Source organism: Panthera pardus, unplaced genomic scaffold (genome assembly GCF_024362965.1).
Source record: "Panthera pardus isolate Hobbes unplaced genomic scaffold, ASM2436296v1 HiC_scaffold_17, whole genome shotgun sequence".
Lineage (NCBI taxonomy): Eukaryota > Metazoa > Chordata > Mammalia > Carnivora > Felidae > Panthera > Panthera pardus.
The window spans coordinates 28,741,492-28,765,444 of NW_026526732.1; the positions used below are offsets into that span (position 1 = coordinate 28,741,492).

Below are 23,953 nucleotides of genomic sequence, written 5' to 3' on the forward strand. Positions count from 1 at the left end.
CACATGGAATTCATTATCTTCTCCCCAAACCCGTTCTGCCCACACTGTTCCCCATCTCAGTTGATGGCCACCCAAGACCTAGAGTTGTCCGTGGTGCCTCTTTCTCACACCCCAACCCAATCCGCAAAGAGACCTCCTGGCTCTACCTTCAGGAGATGTTGAAAACTGGAACACTTCTCACTGCCTCCGCTGCTGCCTCCCTCATCTCCCACCTGCGTTACCTCCATAGCCTGTTCTCCCTGCTCCCACTCTTGCCTCCTACTTTCTATTCTTAACACTGCAGCCAGAGTGATCCCTTTAAATCAGATCAAGCCCTGTTACACCTGAGACTTCGGTGGCTTTCTGTTTCATTCAGACAAATGCCAGAGTCCTAATATTGTGGACAAGAATCTGACCTGATTCGGAGTCTATTACCTTTTCGAGACCTCATTTCCTACTCTTCCCCCGCTTGCTTGATCACTCACTCTGTATCAGAAAACTGGTCTTCCTGCATTTCCTTCATTTTACCAGGCACAGCCCTGCCACAAGACCTTTGCACATGCTCTATCTTCTGCTAGTAACACTCTTCTCCCAGCGATCTGCATGGCTAACTAAGTCCCTCTTCTTCAAGTTTTAACTCAGATGTCATCTCAGTGAGCCTAACATGACCACCCTATTTACGTGGCAGCCCTCCCTGGGCATTCCTGATCCCCTTTCCTACCTTTTTTTTTTTTTTTTTTTTTTTTTTTGTCATTAACACATCACTTTCTAGCGTGCTATATAATTTACTTATTTACTATGCTGGAGTTTAACGTGTGTCTCCCGCTGCAAAGAATGTAAGCTCCATGAGCCCAGGGATTTCTGTCTGTTTACTCCACTGCTGTGTTCTAAGTGCCTGGCCCATAACAGGCCCTCAATATAAATCTGCTGAATGAATGAGTGGATTAAGTAGAATGTCAAAGTTCACACTTTTAGCCACTGAGTTGTAGTGGTTCCAAGGGTGGATGCAGTGGCAAAGAAATTCTAAAAGAGATGATTTTAAAGTGATTTTTTAAAACCTTGGAATGCAGATGTATAAGATCTGCGCTTTAGAGCTAATGCTCTCACTTTTTTCCGTAGGCTACTGTACAGATTGGCTTACATCTTCATTATCTGGCTCTGTAAATCTTTTTATATAAAATATTATGTGTCATGTGATTATGGAATAAAGAGAGCATATATGAATACATAACTAAGCCTGAGGGGTTTTTTTTTTTTTTTTTGGCACTTACTCTGTGGGGGATAATTAAGCACAATTGGCAGATAGAGCTCTTTGAAATATTATCTGATGAATAGAAACATTGCATAATGTATTGATATTACCTGAGTTGTCCAATTTTTAAAGCTCACTTTGTTGTTAACCAGTTGCAATTTCTACTCAGATATTAGTATAACTTAAATTCTCACATCCATTCTTTTTTAGATCCAGGTACAAAAAAAAACAAAAACCAAAAAACCAATCACTATAGCTCATCAGCTATAGATGAAGAGAAATCATAGCGGTTTTCTACTAAGGGTAGGGGATTTGAAGAGTGAAGAGTGGTATTACCTTATTCTTGGCTAGGTGAAATGCTTCCCTCCAATAATGTTGCTGATTTAAGCTCACAGTAGGCATGTACAATTGTATGTGAACTTGAACGTGAGCTACTGCCACATAATGAGGAGAGCTGGCGGGTAACCTGGCAAGATGACAATACTAGACAAAGATAATATACTTTCATTTGGTTTTATGAACAGCAGCCAGTTTCTAGCCTGTGTTGGTGGGTTTCATGGGAACAACTTAGAGGAGTTGTGCCTAGCAGTTTCATCTGTAAATCATGCATGAGGCATTCATAAAAGGTGTCTGTATTTATCAGGTTGTCTGTCAGTTTGGTTATGAATCAGAAAATACTGAAGTAGCTCTTTTAGCAACTGCCTCAGGATTGGAGATAATTGAATGTGGCATCTTGGATGAGTTCCTGTTTGCTGATTATATCATTTGTAGGAGTATATCGTAGCAGGGGATGTGGCAATAATCTGTTCCTGTTCACACTCTTGACTCATTGTTGGATTTGGGGGAATCAATCTAGGGTCTCTGAGAAGCCAAGCCAGCCTCTTGTTTGAACCACTTGAGATAACCACAGTTGAGTGTTTATCTGGGATAGACCAGACTAAACCTAGAACCAAGTGTTCTTGACTCCCCATTCAATGCTCTTGCCATCCTACCACACTCTTCAGCTCTCTGATTCCACATAGCCTTTTAAATCTCCTATGTTTCATTGTATTCTTCTTCACATTGTGTCTGGTGATTTGTCTGTACTGATAGCTCGAGACCTGTCTTTGATCTGTTAAACCTATTATTCCATGGACCACAGGCATGCAGCAGAAGCCATATATATTTGATTTACAGAATAGAGTACACGAAAAATGGTTTACATTACTTTTAACAATGGCTTTCAGAATCTTTCATGCTTTCGTGATTTAGAGATAAGAATCAAGACAGAAGAATTAATCATTCAATTTAGATACTGAGAAATATATTGGGGCACCTGGGTGGCTCAGTCTGTTGGGCATCCGACTTCAGCTCAGGTCATCTTATGGTTCGTGGGTTTGAGCCCCCATCGGGGGCTGGGGCCTGGAGCCTGCTTCAGATTTTGTGTCTCTTCTCTCTCCGCCCCACCCCTGCTTGCACTCTCTCTTTTTCTGTCTCTCAAAAATAAATGAATGTTAAAAAAATTTATAAAAAAAAGAAATTGAGAAATACAGATCTAGAAAAAATGGATGAATGGCCTAGAATTTTTCTGGAAAGATTAGAAGTATACATAATAGGAATCTTTGTGTATTTGAAAAACTAATTGCAAAAAATGTGTGTTGATATATTCTCTGTTGTTTTCAAATGATTAATTGTTAGAAGTTTCTAAGAGGCCCCAATAAAGTGATACCTCATTTATACTCTAGTATCTAGATGAGAAAGCATCTATTATTCATGACCAGATCACATTGGCAAACTATTCTTATATCCCTGATAAAATCCATTATGACAACTGTTATTTCCATTTTTATTATTGGCCAAGAAAAATGGAACACAAAAAAATGAGATATTGGGGCACCTGGGTGGTTCAGTTGGTTAAGTATCCAACTCTTGATCTCAGTTCAGGTTATGATTTCACAGTTCATGAGTTCAAGCCCCATGTCAGGCTTCCTGCTCTCTCTCTCTCTTTCTTTCTCTCTCTCTGCCCCTCCTCCTCTTGCACCCTCTCTTTCTCTCTCAAAATAAAATAGGCATAAAAAAAAGATGAGGGGCACCTGAGTGGCTCAGTGGGTTAAGCATCTGACTCTGGTTCAGGTCAGATCTCATGGTCATGGGATCAAGCTCTGCATCAGGCTCTGTGCTGAGAGTGCAGAACCTGATTGGGATTCTCTCTCTCTGCCTCTTTCTCTGCCACCTCCCCTGCTCCTGCTTTCTCTCTCTCAAAATAAATAAACTTAAAACAAGAAAAGATGAGATACTAAGACCTGAATCATGCTTTTAAAGTTGTCTTATTTATGTAGACAGTTAAAGCTGTCATTAGATAGTCATGTGTTTTCTAAAGTAGAAGTGTGTTTGAATTACCCCCAGGTACCCTTCAGTATATGGCACCAGAAATCATAGACAAAGGACCAAGAGGCTACGGGAAAGCAGCAGACATTTGGTCTTTGGGCTGCACGATCATCGAAATGGCCACAGGGAAACCACCTTTTTATGAACTGGGAGAACCACAAGCAGCTATGTTCAAGGTCACATTTCAAATGTCTTAAATGTCTTAAAAACCACTGGATAGAGCTATTAGGTTAGATGTTCCATGTGTCTACATGATAATTTTTTTAGGCCAAAGGAGAGGAGCGTAGGTAAGCACATTAAATGTGCTCACAAAGTTCATTAAAGTTCATGAAGATTCGCATCCCTCAGAGTCAATGTGTGTGCCTCACACTGAGGATCTGTCTGTCTCTCCCTGCCTTAGTTTTCTCAGCTATAAAGTGGGATTCCATGTAAGTTCCTCTGACGCCTTTTCACTGAGTCCCTTCAGTCCCCACCTGCCCTTACCTGCCACGCTGCCAAGCCCAAGATTTAAACTGAGAACTTGTTTCCCAAGGAGTAGAGCTCAAGTCTGTCGTTCTATAAGGCAGAGAACTTCTGATAAGTTGTTATCTCTTTCCCTGCCGCTGGCAATGTTTTTAGCGACTTGCCTCCCGTGATGAGCCCTGTGTGACATACCTTCCGCTTTTGTGTAAAGGTTGCCTTACTTTAAGCTTGAAGGTGATCTGATGGGTTACTGCTGATACGGAAATGAGTAGTGCAACCAAAGGAGAAGGGCAGTGAGAGCTGCTAAGAGAGCTGCCCTTCTTGACATAAATGAATGTCTTTCTCTTCTTGGTCAGTCTTTCAACTTTTCACCCATCTCTAGGAGTTCCCTCTGAAATGCTGCTCTCTTCCCCATCGGTGCAGGGATTATTATACAATATGCATTAAATGAGATAATATAGACTCGAGCACTGATTTACAGTGTTTGAACGTAGGCTTCAACACTGTCAAACTCTTTGGGGACATTGGGCAAATGACTTAAACTTCTTGTACCTCATTTTCCTCATCTGTAAAATGGGTATAAAAATAGTACCTATCTAATAAAGGTTTTTTGAGACATATATGAGATAATACATGCAAAGCACTTAGAATAGTGTCCGACATATAGTAAAGGCTATATAATTAACCATAAATAACTGTATATTATTATCTATATGGTAATTCACTTATATAAGCTATATAGTAACAAAAAATATTTCCTTAGAACATTTTCTTTACTAATACATGAAAACATTACTGAAAAAATTTAGAATGGCAGCGATGAGAAGAAAATTCTAATTGTTTTAAAAATTCTGTTTGTTTAATTTTAAAGTATTTAAAAATATCTCTATATATGAGCAATTTGGGGCAGGAAAAATATTCACAAATCATGGCATAGGGGAAAGAACACAGGCTTTAAGCCAAAAAAATTAAGGTCTCGATCCCAGATCTCTGTTTCTGTAACACGTAACCTCACCCCTCTGAGCCTCATTTTCCTCTTTGATGTAACAGGGATAATATTTAATCCATTGGGTTGTTGGGAGTATTCAGTGGAACTTCTAAATCAAAAAACCAAACATGATTCCTGGCATATACCTATTAGGACCAACACAATGGTCTCAATTACAGGTATCTTTCTTGCATGCCAGTGTGCTAATGTGTTCTAAAACTTTGGGGACTGAATTATTACTTCATTATGCTGTCTACTGTCTTAACATGATTGCTCTGTGTATGTCATTGATGAGGTTACAAAAGCACTCTGGAAACTTCCCATAACCTAGAAAAAAAAATATCCTATCTCGCTTTGAGAAAAGGCATGAGTTTGTAGGAAGTATATGGTAAAGGACTTTGTTGTGCTAGGGGACCAAGTTTTGGATCCTGGAGCTCATGTGATGCGAGGGTCACTCGGAAGTTACCTTGTGCTGTGTCTTAGGTGGGAATGTTTAAAGTCCACCCGGAGATCCCAGAGTCCATGTCCGCAGAGGCCAAGGCGTTCATATTGAAATGTTTTGAACCGGACCCCGACAAGAGAGCCTGTGCTAACGACTTGCTTATTGACGAGTTCTTAAAAGTTTCAAGCAAAAAGAAGAAGACGCAACCTAAGCTTTCAGGTATATGGTTGCATTGAGGAGGATGTGAGGCAGAGTCACTAAACCCTCAGCCATTACGGTAGATTTTTCCAGAAGTAAGGTAATCTGTTATAGATAGGTATCACTGGAGATTCGTGTGAACGTTAGCTGAGTGTTCTCAGACGTTCAGTTTTGGTATCAGGAAGCTGTCTTACCATCAATTTCACAAATGCCAGGGCCTCATACATAATAGTCTTTCATCACCTGGTTAGTAGGTAGGTAGTATATCAGTAGCTATAGCATTCTGGCATCACTGATACAATGGTTACAGCATAATAGGGGTGAAATACAGCTTTTTAGAGCTGAAACTTTAAATCACCACTGATGAGCTACAGGGCTATTATGGAGCTGTTAAAACTTCCAAGCCATCCAGGTAATATGTTCTTTTAATTTTAGTCAGTGGAAAATACCTGTTGCCTCTTAGAGAATATTGTTTGGAATAACTACTACCCGCCCTCTGCAAGAAAAAAAAAAGAGAGAGAGAGAAGAGAAGATTGTCAGTTACTTAAAAAAAAAAAAAAAAAAAAAGCAGTGTGAAAATATACACTGTCTCTTGCAATAGTTTCCATAGCTTATTTCAGAAAGGAAAGGCAAGTAAATGATCCATTTGTTATTGGCATTTTTGTGTTTATTTGGGATGAGTGTAGACAGGTTGAATGTTTGGAAAGGACATTGATCCCTTTTCAAGCACTTTTTCATTATTTCTGTTTAACAACAAAGCCAACATGTGTTCATGTTGCTGTTTGCTCTTCTTTCCACAGCCCTCTCAGCTGGATCAAATGGTGAGTTCGTTTTTATATTTTGCCCACCGAGCCAAAGCTTGGTGCATCGTGCGATATAAGCTCTAGATTTCCCATTAAAAAGCCTCATCCTCTGCTTTTTGCCTCCATGTGAGGCTCCTGGGTAGCAAGGATATGTGCAGCTGAAGCCTGGCTGGGCCATTCCTTCAGAAACCCCTCTTCTCCCCCAGAAAGCAAAAACAGATGTGCTAACCTAATTAACAGCTAAAATCCCGCTTGGGATTGTTCTTAGGTGTGACCGAGAACTTCATGACTCCTGTTAATTAAAACTATAAACTATAACCTGGCCTAGTTCTCCTAAATGAACACAGCTGCAGGACTCTTCCTTCCCCAGGTGTTTTTATAGGTCATACACTGTTTCTGTCCAGAGGATAAGCCACGGCTTTCCTGGAGGGGCCCCCACCTCCAATGGCTGTACTCGGCTTCCCCTCAAAAGGGGGATGGGAGGGTGGTGATGAGGAGGGTCTCCTTCACCCTTAGGGAGACATGACTTGTCCAATCCCGGACTGCTCTCCCTTTGCCACACATAGACCCAGAGAATTAAGTAAGTCATTCTAACCTAATACGCACTTACTGTGCATTCACTGTGTGCCCAAGAAATGTGCTAGGCCCTGAATATATAAGGATGACAAAAGCATAGTTCCTGACTTTAAGGAGCTGTTATTCTTAGAGGGAAGATGCACAAGGAATAAATCAACAACACCGTAGTGTAATTTAGTACAGAGAGGGTTGTAAAGGGGGACAGAGTGATTGACATCAGTCTATGAAAGTGGTTCCAAGGAAGACTTTTTAGTGAGGCAACCCCCGATGAATAAGGATGAACTTGAGTTTAACAGGTGGCTGGGGAGTGGGGAGCCAGATGAGGTCAGTCCTAGCCTGAGTTAATGCAGTGTGTGTGAAACCCCACGGTGTGAAGGGAGCAGGACGTGGCTCAGAACTGCTGGTACTTAAAATACATGGGGAAGAGAAGAAGCTGGAGGTAGTAAAGCAGGGTCATATCCCAAAGGGCTCCACGTGAGAATTAGCAAAGAGGAGTGGAGAACCGGGGAAAGACTGTAATCTGGAACTAAAACCACAGGGTCTATAATTCTATGATAATAGGAATGTCCTATGTCTACACTGCCTGATCGTTAGCCAGTACCAGTGATGTTAGCTTTAAGAGCTTGATGTCTAATAGCAATGAAGACCGTGCTCCCAAGCCTTGAGTCCATATTTGGCCAAGCTAGCCGCTGTTTTGTCCATTCTGCAATCTATTCCTGTAAATACGAAGTGAAACAAAGCACACGAGAGATCTCAACAGCTCCCAGAAATGTCTCTCGAAAGCAGTCCTGTGTTTGGGGCCCCCAACAAACCTTTCTCTTCTTAGACAACCTTACTGTTACCAGCAAGTAAGAGGTTACTCTTTTGCTTTCTGCTGTAGCAGCACTTCCTAAAATATAGTCCATGAAATGCTGGGTCCATGAGCTGTTCCAGAAAAATGGGAATTCCATGGTCAAGTAAATTTGGGAAATAGCACATGTGAGCACTTTCCCCTGCCATGTATTTTCAGTGTACCAATTTGCACGTCTCTATACATTGAAATAAGGAATTGTGGTGTTAAATTGGTAAACTCAGAGCAGCTCTTCTTAGCTTCATCTCAGTTCCTACCTTCTAGTAATTCAGCAGTGTAACAAATTCAGTGACAGCAGGTGGGTCAACCAATTCATCCTTGAGAGATTTTCTAGTTGCTGATCAGTGAGATGGTTTCCCCAGAGATGAACTATCCCCGGAAGCTGTATACTTCTCTTCTTCCTCTCTACAGCTGGAACCAAAGCCAGGTACCTCTCTAACACCTGCTTTCTTCACCTGAGCTACAAGGGGGCTAGAATAATAGAATGGCCCTGCATGGCATTTTTGATATAATCAAGGGGTAGGACATGTCCTACCTGGAAGATTCTGTGATTAAGGAAGCTCCTGGATACGGCTGGAAAACCCTCTTCCTAAGACTCAGCAGCTTGGAAGAGCTTCCCAGTGATAGGGCAATACATTTTCAGAGAAATGTCACTTTCTGCTATGTAATGGGATTTTTTTTTTCATCTTCTGAATCATCACTAATTGTGTCATTAGGTAAATCAAGCTCTTCGCTATACAGTGTTACCACCTGTTGAATATTTGCTTGTGAAAAGTATTTTTTATCACATGTATTTTTCTGATTATAAACATAATACATGTTTATTGAAGAAGGTTTTAAAATTTTGGAAAAATGAAAGAAAATCACAATCACCCCAAATCACATCTTGTGGAAATAACTACCATTAATAATATGCATTCTTTGGTATATTTTCTTACAGTTATATATATAACAGAATAAAACACACACACACACACACACACACACACACACACACACATACATGGAATCATAAGGGATAGAGTCTGGTAATAGTTGGAGGAAGGGAAGGAAGAAAAGAAAGAAAAGGTCTGTCTGGCTTTCCTATATTTGTAAATCAGATGAGTGCTTCTCAAACACGTCCATCTGTCTGATCAGTGTCATGGCCTACCGCCCCCCCCACTCCTTGCTGCGAATCATTATTGATTTGCAGTCACAGCAGACAGAGTCGAGAGGCCACTTGACCACTTGCTGACTGACCATCCCATGTCTTTGATACTGGGGCAGTTGTTGATTCAGCCCAGCCCAAGACGAATTAGGTAAAAAAGGGATTCTAGGCAACAGTGGATTTCCTTTTTTATAATTTTATATCTGCCTTCTTTAGTAAGGCCTTTTGTAGTATTGGGACACTTGTTAGGGAAAGATGATTCTGGCAAAAATTACTTTCTTTAAAATCAATATTTGATGATATGTTGGCAATTCCTACTGTGCCAGGTCAGTCTCCTCCAAAATAAAAGCTCATGTCCACTATGGACTCACAGTACCTGAGAACTGGGAAAGACCTAGGAGATCACATAGTCTAATGGTTTCCACAATCCGTGTTTGGCAAAGAACCCTTTTTCATATGCATCCTTAAACAGAACCCTGATGTATAAGACTGATAGAGCACATCTGTTTTGGGCAAAACAGGTTTGGAACTTGTGTTCTAGAATCACAGAATCCTACTCACTCAACCCAACTAAGGCAGCCCCGAGATGCTAAGGTGGACCCTTAAGCCTGTGAGGAACATGGTTTAAAAAATAGGAATCTGGAGGTACCTGGGTGCTCCGTCAGTTGAGCATCTGACTTTGGCTCAGGTCACGATCTCGCAGTTCATGAGTTTGAGCCCCACATAGGGCTGGCTGCCGTCAGCCTGTCAGTGCAGAACTCACTTCAGATCCTCTGTCCCCCTCTCTCTGCCTTGCCCCTGCTTATGCTCTCCCCCCCCCAAAAAAAATTAAATAACAAATATGAATCTGGTCCTTTATTTATAGACATGAGGACTGAGACCCATAAATTGCCTTCCTAATGTCTGGCAGGTGTCAATAGAAATGAGGAGATTGGAACCCAGGACCTCTGGGTCTGGGGCTTCTTCTACTTTTTCACAGCCCTGACGTATTCCCTTCAGGGCCTGGGAGACCTTGACCTTGCCCACCCTCCCAACCCCCGCAGGGATTGGACATGGGGCACGGGGAGAAATTAGGATCCATGACCGTCCTCTTAGGTAGCATAATTTTACTAGTCATTGCAATGCCACACTTGACAATGAATATTGCTCTCTTTTGGTGCATGTGTAGTATGTGTAAATTTTTTTTCAATGTTTATTTACTTTTGAGAGAGAGAGAGACAGAGACCGAGTGCAAGTGGGGGAGGAGCGGAGAGACAGGGAGACACAGAATCCGAAGCGGGCTCCAGGCTCCGAGCTGTCAGCACAGAGCCCAGCCTGACGCAGGGCTCGAACTCACGGACCATGAGATCATGCCCTGGGCTGAAGTTGGACGCTTACCCAACTGAGCCACCCAGGTGCCCCTGGCATGCATACATTTCTAAAAGCATGAATGAGCGTTTCCCCCTCTCGTGATAAGCAGAGTACCTTAGAAGCATATCCTTGCCGGTGCCCGTCTTGGTGGAGGACACCAGCAGCAGCAGCGAATACGGCTCGGTTTCTCCGGACACGGAGTTGAAGGTGGATCCCTTCTCTTTCAAGACGAGAGCCAAATCCTGTGGAGAGCGAGACGTAAAAGGAATACGGACACTCTTTCTGGGGTAAAGACCGGACTGACTTTGGGTGAAAGAACTACGTCATGTGTCATTTTATAAAGGACACCGTGATTTATGCTGCATTAAATTCTTAACAGCATTCCAGACGAAAATTTCGAAGACCACAGCGCTCCACCTTCCCCTGAAGAGAAAGATTCTGGATTCTTTATGCTGAGGAAGGACAGTGAGAGACGGGCCACTCTTCACAGGATCCTGACCGAAGACCAAGACAAAGTTGTGAGGAACTTAATGGAATCTTTGGCTCAGGTAACACCTCTCATGGATACTTGGTTTTCCAGACTTTGCACACTTTCACTGTGTCATCACCCCTCGGAACTGTCACAGGCCATGTGGAGACAGGAAGGAACTGTAGGGCTCTTGAGGATGAAACCTGCCTCCCCCAGACAGGAAAAAAAGCAAATCTCCGATGTAGAAACCACATTAAAAAAAATTTTTTTTATTTATTTTTGAGAGAGAAAAAGAGAGGGCAAGAGAGGGAGAGACGGAATCTGAAGCAGGCTCCAGGCTCTGAGCTGTCAGCACAGAGCCCGACTCTGGGCTTGAACTCACAAACCGTGAGATCATGACCTGAGCCGAAGTCGGATGCGTAACCGACAGAGCCACCCAGGTGCCCCTAGAAACCACACTTCTGAACATAACTATTTGTAAGTCACAAGCACACTTTCCGTGTTGGTCAGGTTCCAACGAGCTATAAGCCACTGTGACCCTTCGTTCATTTGTTTATGAATTCAATCTGTTTATCAATTCAGTTATCAATTCAACATGCATTGAGCCACATGACTTGATAATTCGGACAGTGGCACAGGGCTCCCTGCCAGTCTCCTCTGAGCATTTAGGAAAATACTGCAAACACAAGGGCCCCCCTGCTTGTGGGGCAATATTCAGATGGACAGAGGGTGACTGGCAATAATGAGTAAATTATGTAGTGTGTCAGAAGGCCGCATATGCAGTGAAAAAACAAAGCCACTCAAACCCTTATTCCCTCTTGTATTCGTTTGCTGGGGCTGCCTTAACAGAATACCACAGACTGAGTAGCTTCAACAGCAAATTTGCTTCTCACACTTCTGAAGACTGAAAGTCTAAGAGCAGGGTGTTGGCAGGTTTGGTGTCTCCTGAGGCCTTTTCCCGTGGCTTAAAGTGGCACCTTCTCACCATGTCCTCCCCCAGCCTTCTATCCCTGTGCACCCCGGGGGGGTGTCTCTTCCTCCCCTTGTAAGAACACTAGCCCTATTGGATTAGGGCCCCACTGATAGGATCTCAGGTAACCTTAATTACTTCCTAAAGACCCTCTCTCCACATACAGTCACATGGGAGGTTAGGGCTTCTACGTATCAATTAGGGCCAGTGGTGGGGCGGGGGACAGTTCAGTCCCCAATACCTGGGAAAATATGTTCCCTGGGATTCTGCATATCTGTAGATATGAGGAAGAATCCCCTCCCCAAATTTGCCCCAGTAGAAGCAGGGTGTCCCCCAGCTCCAAGCCTCTGGTGATGCCTCCTGTGTTTGGAGCAGAAGCTCAGGTCTCTTGAGGGTATAAGCCTCCACAGACATGGTTGGTCGCAGACATGACACTTGGTGTTTTCTTTTAGTTGCATGGGCGTCAGGGACATGTCTCCCTGCTCTGGTGCTGGTGGCCACCATCTGTCTCCCCTGCGCATACCTTCTTCCCTGCCTTCTGTCTTGGGAAAACAGCTGCAAAAAGGGTGTAGCTGGAGGAGTCACGTCAAGTTTGTCTCTCAGGCCAACGGTCTATCTGGTCTCAGCTTGTCCTGGGATATAAATGGAGCAACACTCTCTTCCTTGGCTCTTGTCTTTGTCTTGAGAACCCTACTAAGCTCCTCTGCTGATTCCATCACCTTAGCAATTGTCTAATGCCCACCTCTTTTGATCCCATAAGAAGGGACAAAGGCCACATGTGTGCCAGCAGGGTCTCTGGGTACAAGACCCAAAATGAACGCCATCTGCACTTTCTGGGAAAACCCTGCTTGGATCCTAAAGGAAAGCTGTCTCGAGTGGTTATTCTGAGGCCCAGAAAGGAGGGGCTCTGGGCTGGGGGGCAGCTGGGGCTCTGGGCTGGGGGTAGAGTGAGTACCCGGGACTCTGCACAGGAATGGTGGGGGGTGTGGAGGAGACGGGAGCAGTCTTGAACCTGTAGCTTTCTCTCTTGCCTTTCCTTCTGCTCACTCTCGTCATTCAAGGACGGGGGAACCAAATTTAAAAAATTTTTAAGTTCATTTATTTCGAGAGAAAGAGAGAGAGAGAGAGAGAGAGTGTGGGGGAGGGACAGAGAGAGAGGGAGACAGAGAATCCCAAGCAGGCGCCACGCTGTCAGAGCAGAGCCCGACACAGGGCTCTCTATCTCATGAGCCTCGAGATCACGACCTGAGCCAAAATCAAGAGTCAGACACTTAACCAACTGAGCCACCCAAGGTGCCCCGGACGGGGAACCAGATTCAGATGAAAGGTGCATCTGGGCAGCAATTGGAAGTCGTTCATTCATTCAGCAAATACGTATTAACCTTCTACTGAATGACAATCACTCGTCTGTGTGCTGTAGATACTACAGTGAACAAAACTATAAGAAAATGTACCCCATTGCAGCTGACATTCTAGTGGGGGAAGAAAAAACAAAAAAATTAGTAAAGATATAGTAGTAGTAGCAATGTATACAGCCACACATACAGTTATAATATATAGTATGAATAGTAAACCTATAGTAATAATATATTCCGTGTGGCGTAATGAGAGCAAACATTTTGCATGAGCCAAGTATTGTTCTTAGTATTTCATGTGTATTCACTCATTTAATCCCCATGGCAATAGTGCTATAGTGATAGTTCTGTTAGCATCCTCGTTTTGAGAAGCGGACACAGAGGCACAGAGTTGTTGAGTAACTTGCCCAGGCCACACAGCCCTAAGCAACGGAGTCAGGATTTAGACCCCCACAGTCTGGCTCCAGGCTCCGTGCTCTTAACCACCACACCGTTCTCCTCCCTGGGTGACAGCTCCCACACGGCAACCAGTGCCGGTAGAAACATAAAGCAGGGGAGGGATTGGCGCTTTCGGTGGGGAAGGAAAGGAAATCACCGTTAGCCGCTGTGAAGACTTCTCCACATGGTGGCCACTAATGCAAGGTGCCTGTCGGAGGTCAGAAACATGGGGAATGCGGGCATTGCCCAAATCTCATCATCACCCCAAAGGATGTGCTCCTCCAGCGCAGAAAGTGTCTGCTTGTTTGGGGATTTTGAAGGTCCACCAGGCAGGACTGCCGTGACCATTGTCAGGGTCCCAGCTCTCAGCACAGAGCCTGGCAGGAGACTTCACTTCCATGACTGTGCTGAAAGTCTTAAATTTCGCCGTTGGTTAATCCTGTTTAATTGTCTGTGACTTCCTGTTTTTTTCATGCACACTTGAATGTTTTCCATAGAAGGAGAAAGAAAAATACTCTTAAAAGCAACCATCAGAGGGCATGTGCTGGTGCACCCACCTGAAGGCACCGGTGAGAAACTGTGGGTCAGAATCACATGCTAAATCCCGAATCATCCAGTGATAGCAAGGGTCCTTCTGAATGTATCGCTAAGGATGCTGTGACGTCACATGCTGGCCTAGAGGTAGAGCAGGTCCCAATCTAGGCTTACTGCCGGCTCTTCCAGCTGATGGGGGCAGAAGAATGCAATTATTAGGAGCCTGGGCTCAGCCTCAGCTTGCCTCTGCTCGAGGCCAGGCCCCACCACTTCCAGGCTGTGTGATTTAACAACTCCGAGGCTGAATTTCCTAATCTATACGACAGAGGAACGCTGGTATCTACCTCACGGAGTTTCTATAGGGAATAACTAAGACCATGAGCAATTGAGATAATAATAGAGAGTGTGTCACACATGTTAACTATTATTATTGCTGCTGTGACCATTATCAAGCAGGCTAATCCTAGTTGTCTCATCTCTTTCAGTTTTTTCTACAACCAGATGGAAATAATTATTTTCATTGCCTTAAATATCTCTAGATGCATCTTTACATGTAAGCCTGCCCTTTTGTAACAAGACCAAGCATGGAGATGTTGGTCAGGTCCCCAAACCAGCCCACAAAAGCCCTTTCAACCTGTAACATCCTTCTGAAGCTCACTCATCATTTTGAGAAGGTTTAAAGGATAAAGACTAGAGAGCGCCTCTGCGGAAGAGTCTGGATGGTACCGAGTGCTAGGAAAGGCACACCTGTCAGATGGCACCTTCTGACGCTGAATCAGGCTCCCTGGTACCCGAGATGCTCATTTGTGTAGGCATGCTGATGAGAGCACATGAACACAGGAGTTAGAACAGAAATACCGATTATGCAAGTGGATGAAATACCCCAGACAGAAAACACTTGCCAGAGTCGACAGCGTTCCTCTGTAGGACAGTGGCACACACGTCCAAAAGACCGGAAGCAACATGTTTTTCTGTTGTGAAAACAAAGCTAATGTCAGGAAAATGTTTGCTGTTTCATCTGCTGGCAAACATGTATCTGACTTGTCACTAAGATAAGCTTCCAACTTCTGAATAACTCACATTTTTCTTCTTGAACATATTTTCATGTTATTATGATATTGCCTGTGAATCTTTACTTTGGGTGTAATTTAGTTGGCGGTAAGAAAAGAAACAAAGTTTGTAATTGTTCCCGGTCTGGTTTTAATTCCCTTAATGACAGCTTTCAAGCTTTTCAATATAATCTTTTCTCAGGAAAACATAAACATGAGAGAGAGCTCCCCAAATGAAAATATACTGAGAGAAAGAACTTGATGGTACATTTATTTAATTTTAATAGAATCCTAGAAATTGTAATTTTCACAGCCCAGTTGAGGAATTTAACTTTTATGGTGTAGTAACAAAATGTGCACTAGGAGATAGAAATGAATATAATAAAAATCTCGTTTCTTGAAGTTAAATGAGGATAAGTAACACCCTACTATCTTTCCTTTAAAGAAACAAGGTTCCTTGCACAAGGTAGAAAAATTCACCTTGGCAGAAGGAATGTGTTTAATTATCGTATTATATTTTTAATATGTAAAAATAGTGTCCATTGGTTCATTCTTACAACTAATGGCCTCGTTGGTGGGTAAGCAATTATTTCAAGCATGGAGTTTGAAGTCGGCAACCCCCCCTTTTTAAAAAAATTTTTTTTGTTTATTTTTGAGAGAGAGAGAGAGAGAGAGAGAGAGAATGAGCACGGGGAAGGGGCAGAGACAGAGGGAGACACAGAATCCAAAGCAGGCTCCAGGCTGTCAGCTCAGAGTCTGGCATGGGACTCGAACTCACAAACTGCAAGATCATGACCTGAGCTTAACCGACTGAGCCACCCAGGCACCCTTGAAGTGAGCCCCTTGCGGTTGAAAGGAATTGACACACTTCAAGGGCAGTTGCAGTTCTGGGGGCACATTGCAGGTTGCCTCACGTACCAGTGAAGGAGGGGGGCATCTTCAGGTATTCCAGCGATGGTGCCTAGCCCAACCTCACAGAGACTGAAACTAGTGAGTGATTCTGAGGGCCTTCACTTGCCAGGAGTTTGTCCGTCCTTTCTTGGGTTTGGCTGCTCTTGGCCCTCATGGTGTGCCATTTCTATTTCTGCGCATTCCCTTCTCCTCTCCACGTAGATTGTCATTCTCAATGCTATTGCCTCTCCTTCCTTCCTTATAACTAGATGTACTCCTGCTATTTTAAAAAAAAAATGTTTTAAGTTTATTATTTTTTAAAGAAAGAAAGAGAACTAGCTGGGGAGGTGGAGAGAGAGGGGAGTACAGAGGATCCCAAGCAGGCCCCATGGTGACAGCAGAGAGCCCCAGGTGGGGCTTGAACTCGTGAACCATGAGATCATGACAGCCTAAATCAAGAGTCGGTTGCTGGGGTGCTGGGTGGCTCAGTCAGTTGAGCGTCCGACTTCGGTTCAGGTCATGATCTCGCGGTTCGTGAGTTCGGGCCCCGCGTTGGGCTCTGTGCTGACAGCTCAGAGCCTGGAGCCTGCTTCAGATTCTGTGTCTCCCTCTCCCTCTGCCCCTCCACCACTCATTCTCTGCCACTCTCTCAAAAATAAATAAACGTTAAAAAAAAAAAAAGTGGGATGCTTAACCAACTCAGCCACCCAGGTGCCCCTCATGCTGCTATTTTAGGACTTATTTCTCTAGACTGACTTTGAGCTTAAGATCCTATGGCTCATTGTCTGATATCTCTTTAGCCCCCATTAAAATTTCTGAGCAAGAATTTTATTGCCTCAGCCTGTCCCTGTTCGGGCAAAGCTCTCTACATCTGACTAAATCGTACCTATTCACCAATGTATGGGGTAGGTACCCTTCCTCCCAAAGTCTGATTATTCTTGGGGTGGTGGGTGGGGGTGGGGGTGGAGCATCGAGTTCAAATCTGGTCTTTTTCCCTTAGCTGGGGGCACTTTGAAGCCCAGTTCCCATCAAGGGCTGTGAGAATGGCAGGCTCATGACTAATGTGTCCCACACAGATCAACTGACAGGTTAATTTATTCACAGGGGACTGAAGAACCTAAACTAAAATGGGAACACATCACAACCCTCATTGCAAGCCTCAGAGAATTTGTGAGATCCACGGACCGAAAAATCATAGCCACCACACTGTCTAAGCTGAAGCTAGAACTTGACTTTGACAGCCATGGCATCAGTCAAGTTCAGGTGGTACTCTTCGGTTTTCAAGATGCCGTAAGTATGACATTTTGCTGCTGTCTTCCCACAAACGGCCAACAAAAATCAGCAAAATAAGATAAGACATAAGTTCTGTTATATTTTCTTTCTTTAAGAATGTTGATGAATGTCTTTTTCGATGATTAAGCGTGAGCTGGTTGCCTCTCCGTGAGCTGCTAAACAGCAGATTCGTTGTTGTATGTGTTTGCATCTCCCAAAGTTAGATACACGTGATATTGAACACCGTGGGAAATAGCAAAACTAACAGACAGCTCCCGTGGCTGAACTGTGTGCTTATGAAATCACGTAGCCAGTCACTATTTGTTCTTTCGACTTTAGCCACACAGCCCACTGTAGTGGTTCACTTTCTAATTCTGTACGTGGACTGCCATCTAGTGGTCGTTGAGAAAAATGCAATGGTACAGATGGGGATGATCACTGTTAAGTAAAACCAATACTTTTCTTTTTCTTTTTTTCACTTTTTCTCTGGTTTCCATGCACAACACTTTAAACATGTTTGTTTAAAACATATTAATTCGTCACTAAATGAAAATCAATCCACATGATCTAATGAGAGATTGCTGAAGGCTCTGCCCTCTCAAATGGAGTTGCTCTGCAACACCAACTAGAAGCCCGTCTTTCAAAACCCTGATTCAACACACAACATGCTATTCCTGAATAAGACTTATCTGTGGAACTCTGTGGCAAGAAAGCTTGAAGTGACTCCTAGAAGGTCTTCACAGGGTGAGGGAGACTGAAATAAGAGAGTTCCTGATGGCGCCTCTGGTATAAATATAGAAGCACTTTGCATAATTGTATTTAAATCCCCCAAATTAACTCACTCCTAATGTGTTTATTTCTCCTACATAGATGCCTTGACAATTGTTTTTGGTGCACCAAATGATCTCTCATTTAAAACCAAATTATAATCCTTCAATGGCCATTGGTGTTCTCTGAAACTCTGTGTAAGCTTCTTGGTCTTTGTGCTGTCCTGTGGACGGGAACAGCACTCCTGACTCAACTGAGATCCTGGGTAATGAAAGCAACTGGCAAAGCCCATCACTAATAATTAAATGCTAAAGGCACACTTCACTGCAACTAGGGAAACCTAACCATCTGCAAACAGAATGAAAGAATTTACTGATTTTGCACTTGCCCACACATTTGACTTCCAGCCTACAGGCTGGGAAACAAATTGGCCAGTAGAATTCAGATTGAGAGTGGATTTGTTGTAATCATGGGCCTCGGGCCCGGGTCTTACACACACACACACACACACACACACACACACACACACACACACACAACTGCTCTTGCTCAATCACTGTCCAGGATGGGAATGAACCCCAATAATGTGCCCTGTTTGATGAAGAGCTATGAAGAGCGGGTCATAGTTCTAGAGGATCCCCTTCCATCTTCTGTGTGGGACTCTTGAGAGAAATGTTCCAGTTACCTAATGCTATACTCCGCACTAGTCATAGAAGCAGGCAAAGTCTTTAAGAAATGAAGGTACCAGAACAAACTCATTCTGAAAGGATTTCCTAGAACAAGTGCGAACCTAGCAGTGGTTCACTTCCTTTTGGGAGCAACTACTCTGAGGAATTTCTCAGACTGACTCCTTTCTAAACTGGGGGATTTTTTTGCAATAAGAGAGAGAAAAGGAGAGAGCATGAGTAGGGGGAGGGGCAGAGGGAGAGAGAGAAAATCCCAAGCAGGCTCCACTCTCAGTGTGGAGCCCCACATGGGGCTTGACCCCACGACTCTGGGATCATGACCTGAGTCAAAACCAAGAGTCAGACACTCAACAGACTGAGCCACCCAGGCACCCCTAAACTGGGGGGTTTTGATGGGGGACCAAGGGCAAGAATAAGCAACTGGAACCCCAGCTTTTGGCGTGGGCTTGAAGCTAGGTCACCATCTCCCTTGCTCCCTCTAAAATCTCTGGTCGTCCCCCCCCCCCCCGTCTCTCTGCCCCCCCCCATTCACTCTGTTTCTCTCTCTCAAAAAAAAATAATAAACATTCAAAAAAAACTAATAAAATCTCTGGTCAGAGCCCTGTGGGGAAAATAGCCACTTTTCTTAGAGGGTCATGTCGACCAGCAATTAGTGGAGTTAACTCAAATTTTAAAGAAGCCTCTTTTAGCTTTATGCTAATGGTTATTTTTTTTTATTTTATTTATTTATTTTTAGTTTTTTGAGAGAGAGCACGTACAGTGAGGGAGAGGCAGAGGGAGAGGGAGCCCAGGCAGGCTCCACACTCAGCTCAGTGTGGAGCTCAATCCTTTGACCTTGAGATCATGACCTGAGCCAAAATCAAGAGTCAAATGCCCAACCGACTGAGCCACCCAGATGCCCAATAATTATTTTTTTAAGTTTTTATGTATTTATTTTGAGAGAAAGAGAAAGTGCAAGTGGGGTAGGGGCAGAGAAAGAGGAGAAAGTGAGTTTCATAAGCAGGCTCTGCACAGGCAGCGGGGCTCAAATGCAAGGCTCAAACACAGGGCTCAAATGCAGGGCTAAAACATGGGGCTCAAACTCACAAACTCTTACGACCATGACCTGAGCCAAAGTCAGATGCTCAACCAACTGAGCCACCAAGGCGCCCCTGAAAAAGGTTATTTTTTGAAAGATAATGCATATTATTAGTCACTAAAAAAAAATACCCTTACGACCCAGACTTTCACTGTGAACAGCATTTCTGGAATATTCTAGCAGCTTCCTCCTCAGAGTCACAACACTGAAGGTCAGTGTTTATTTTTATTTAAAGCCCTTGGATTCTTTTTTCCTCCTTTACCACCTCCATCATCCAATCTGAAGTCATCATAAAAAATGGAAGTTGCATGTTCTGAGTCCTGAAGAAGCAACGTTTCATTTAACCAGACTGCCTTTGATTTGCTTATGTGGGGATCACCAGACTTTAATTTGAAATGGCACTTTTTTATTGTTTTCTGGTGACATAAAGAAATTACTCACAGTTCAAGGTGAAGAAACCTCATAGTTGTTTCGTTGATAGAATGTCATCCAGATGGTTTTGTCAGCTAGGTTATTTGCAACTAAAAATTAAAGTAGACTAAATGTCACCCTCTTTCTCCAGGTCAATAAAGTTCTTCGGAATCATAACATCAAGCCACACTGGATGTTTGCCTTAGACAGTATCATCCGAAAGGCAGTGCAGACGGCCATCACCATTCTGGTGCCAGGTCAGAAATAGTTAATTACTTTGCAAATATTTAGTGTTTGATATTTTAGATTACTGTTCAACTATCATTTATGGTGTCTTCTTTACTGCGTCTCAGATCAAGTTAGCCTTTTGTAAAAATCTTTTCAAAGCCACTAAATTAATCTTTATCTAGTGCATATAGTCTAAGGAATGTACTACACCAAGCCAAATGCTTACTATGGGTGAGGAAGGTTGCTTCCTTGTTTTTAAAGAGCATATTTGGATATGGGGGGAAGGAGGAAATTGTGCAGGTGACCCAAATACGTATACATTGTGGTATACGGTTAGCTATGTCCACAAAACACACTCTTGCTGGTGGTTCCCAAACCTGCCAGTGTACATTGAGTGATGTCAGCAGCTCTTTAAAATTATAGCTTTTCAGGCCCCATCCCAGACTGAGTGAGTAAGAATCTGCTGGGAAAAAGCCCAGGAATCTGATTTTAATCCAGCTCCCAGGTCATTTTGATACACAGCCAGGTTTGGAAATCACTGGTCTAGACAGATCCCAGCTATGTTTGCAGGGAGGTACAAAAGGGGTAGTGTTGATGAAACAGGGTTTTATGGAGTGAGAGACACATTCAAGTTCTAAGACATACTTCCAAAGTACTTTGATAGTGTACTCACTAATGAAAAATTTTAAGCAAAGCTCTTCTGTGTGTGTGTGTGTGTGTGTGTGTGTGTGTGTGTGTGTGTGTAGAGAGAGAGAAATGATAGATAGATAAATAGATAAACAGATTTAGATACATAAATTAGAAATATGTTGTACTAATTTATACATGTTTTATAAAACATTCTAGGGGCATCTGGGTGGCTTAGTCGATTGAGCGTCTGACTCTTGATTTTGGCTGAGATCACGATCCCAGGATCGTGGGATTGAGCCCCGTGTCAGGCTCTGTGCTGAGCATGGGGCCTGTTGGGGATTCTCTCTGTTTCTTCTTCTGCCTCTCTCCCCTGTTCATGCTCTCTCACTTAAATAAAAAGCAAAAACCAAAAAAAAAAAAAAGCCACTCTAAAATAGAAATTTTAAAAGATAATTATGAAATATCTTAAAATTTAGGTTATTTACAAATGGTACCCACAAAATTTTAAGTCATCATCAGTCCTTCCGAGTTGTGGGATTCCCTCTCTTCTCTCAGAATACCTTGTTTGTTTTGTGAGGGCACTAGGGTCCATCTTTATATTAAACCTTTGTCAATATTAAGTAAAGATTAGGGTAGAAAATTTGCATAGAAATTTTAAATTAGAAAAAAATTCTACAAAGGCGCTAAAACACATAACTAGCAGTTAGATGTGAACCCTGGGAAAGCCGTGCTAGTGTAAACCTAATGTAATGCTCTAAGGAAGTTAACAGATTCTTATATTTAGATGACTTATCATTGGGATGGTCTTGGATGTGAGGAATGTACTCTAGAGGGGTTATATAGTGAAAAGATGTGAGGGGTGAAGGGGAATAGGTGTGTATTAGAGAGGAACAGACATAGGCAGAAGTTAAACACGGTAGTTTAAGTGAGCAAAGGCACGAGATATTATACTTTGATATATTTAGCATATAAATTATCTGTTAGTCTAATTTTTTAAAACTTCCCTTTAAAAATGGATGACTTAAATGCAATGGATGATATCCTGGAATAGGAAAAAAAAAATCAGTGAAAAACTTGTGTCTGAATAAAGCCTGTAGTTTAGTTAATAGTATTGTACCAATGTTAATTTCTTAGCTTTGATGACTATGCCGTAGTTATGTAAGATGTACTGGGGGGAGCTGGGTGGAAGGTATATGGGAATTCTCTGTATTACCTTTGCGATGTTTCTGTCAGTCTAAAATTCTTCCAAAATAGAAAGTTTACAGAGCACGCTGACCTTCACACTGTGGTTAACAGGCTGGTAATTCAGGGAGAGGGCAGAGAGTCACGTCTCCTTCTGCTCCAGCGGGTGTCCCAGGGATTGGCACTCTGCTGTCACCCAACCCATGTGTGGAACATTCTCTATGAAGAGGGTTTGCTAAGGAAAGTTGTTTGTCCTTCCACTGTGGAATCGGTCCCTCTGAGGCTACTAAGGAGTTCGAATGAAAACCAAAATTATTGTTTGCAAGCATTTAAAAAAGAAGTTGAATTTTTTAAATTAATTTATTTATTTTGAGAGGGAGAGTGCCAATGAGCGGGCAGGGGAGGGGCAGATTGAGAAGGAGAGAAAGAGAATCCCAAGCAGGCTCTGTGCTGTCAGCACAGAGCCGGATGCAGGGGTTGATCTCCTGAACTGTGAAATCATGACCTGAGCCGAAATCAAGAGCCGATGCGGAATTGACTGAGCCACCAAAAAAGTAGAAATTTTAGAGGACAATAACTAGAAGAAGTATGTTTTATATTCCTCCCAGGTTAGGGGGAAACCATATGCATTTGTATGCCAATGCATAAATGATGAAATATGCGAACAAGAGGAATTGATTTCAAGCAGTTGAGAGTTCCATCAAATTTCTGAATGTCCCTAAAGATTTTGTTATACAATTGAGATTCAAAGAAACTGCATTAAAAATGCTTGTCTTGGGGCGCCTGGGTGGCTCAGTCGGTTAAGCGTCTGCCTTCGGCTCAGGTCATGATCTCACCGTTTGTGAGTTCGAGCCCCGCGTAGGGCTCTGTGCTGACCGCTCAGAGCCTGGAGCCTGCTTTGGACTCTGTGTCTCCCCCTCTATCTACTCCTCCTCTGCTCATGCTCTGTGTCTCTCTGTGTCTCAATAATAAATAAACGTTAAAAAAAAAATGCTTGTCTTCACAATCCCTTGTTAAAAATTCCTTCTAGAGAGAACACCACAAATAAAATGTGTATGCAATATTGAAATGTATGTCATCATTAGTGCATACATTTCCTGGGTCTGTCCACCGAGAGGACCCAAATCTTAGTATCTAAACACCATTTTCCAGTAAAAGGAATCCGTGCTCCCTGGAGAGATGGTTGATTCCAGGCCTGGGGTAGGGGAAATACAGGTGAGCCTGGAATATCTTGGTGATGCCAAAAAGTAAGGAAGTGCCAAAATGGATGGAGGGTTTTTGAAAGGACACCGCAGACCACACCCATTTGAAGGAGTTCCCAAAAGTGTAAGCCAGAACAATTTGAGCAATAAAATAAAATAATAATAGCCTATTAGAATAAACTAAATATCCGTAAGTCTACATGAATATAAATAATTGAATACACAAAGAAATGCAGGAAAAGAGCCAGCTCTTTTTTACAGAATTCCAGTTAATAAAGGTAGCAGGTATAGGGAAATAGAACATCACCATTCAGCAGACAGCACAGTAATAATGATTCCTGCAGGCAAGAAACATCAATGGCTGCTGAAATTAGTA

The 23,953-nt window shown here is 42.9% G+C and overlaps 1 protein-coding gene across 2 annotated transcripts in view; it reads left to right on the forward strand.

Moving 5' to 3' along the window:
- Positions 1–23,953, forward strand: part of MAP3K5 (mitogen-activated protein kinase kinase kinase 5) — a 203,437-nt gene that overhangs the window by 165,323 nt on the left and 14,161 nt on the right. The window contains exons 19-25 of one of the 2 annotated variants that reach the window (XM_019420474.2): positions 3,617–3,774; positions 5,532–5,709; positions 6,489–6,509; positions 10,521–10,701; positions 10,794–10,962; positions 17,225–17,410; positions 20,487–20,592. In XM_019420474.2, coding sequence (XP_019276019.2) covers positions 3,617–3,774; positions 5,532–5,709; positions 6,489–6,509; positions 10,521–10,701; positions 10,794–10,962; positions 17,225–17,410; positions 20,487–20,592 — 999 coding nt within the window. The remainder of the gene's footprint in view (positions 1–3,616; positions 3,775–5,531; positions 5,710–6,488; positions 6,510–10,520; positions 10,702–10,793; positions 10,963–17,224; positions 17,411–20,486; positions 20,593–23,953) is intronic. The other variant, XM_019420475.2, reaches the window with a different exon arrangement.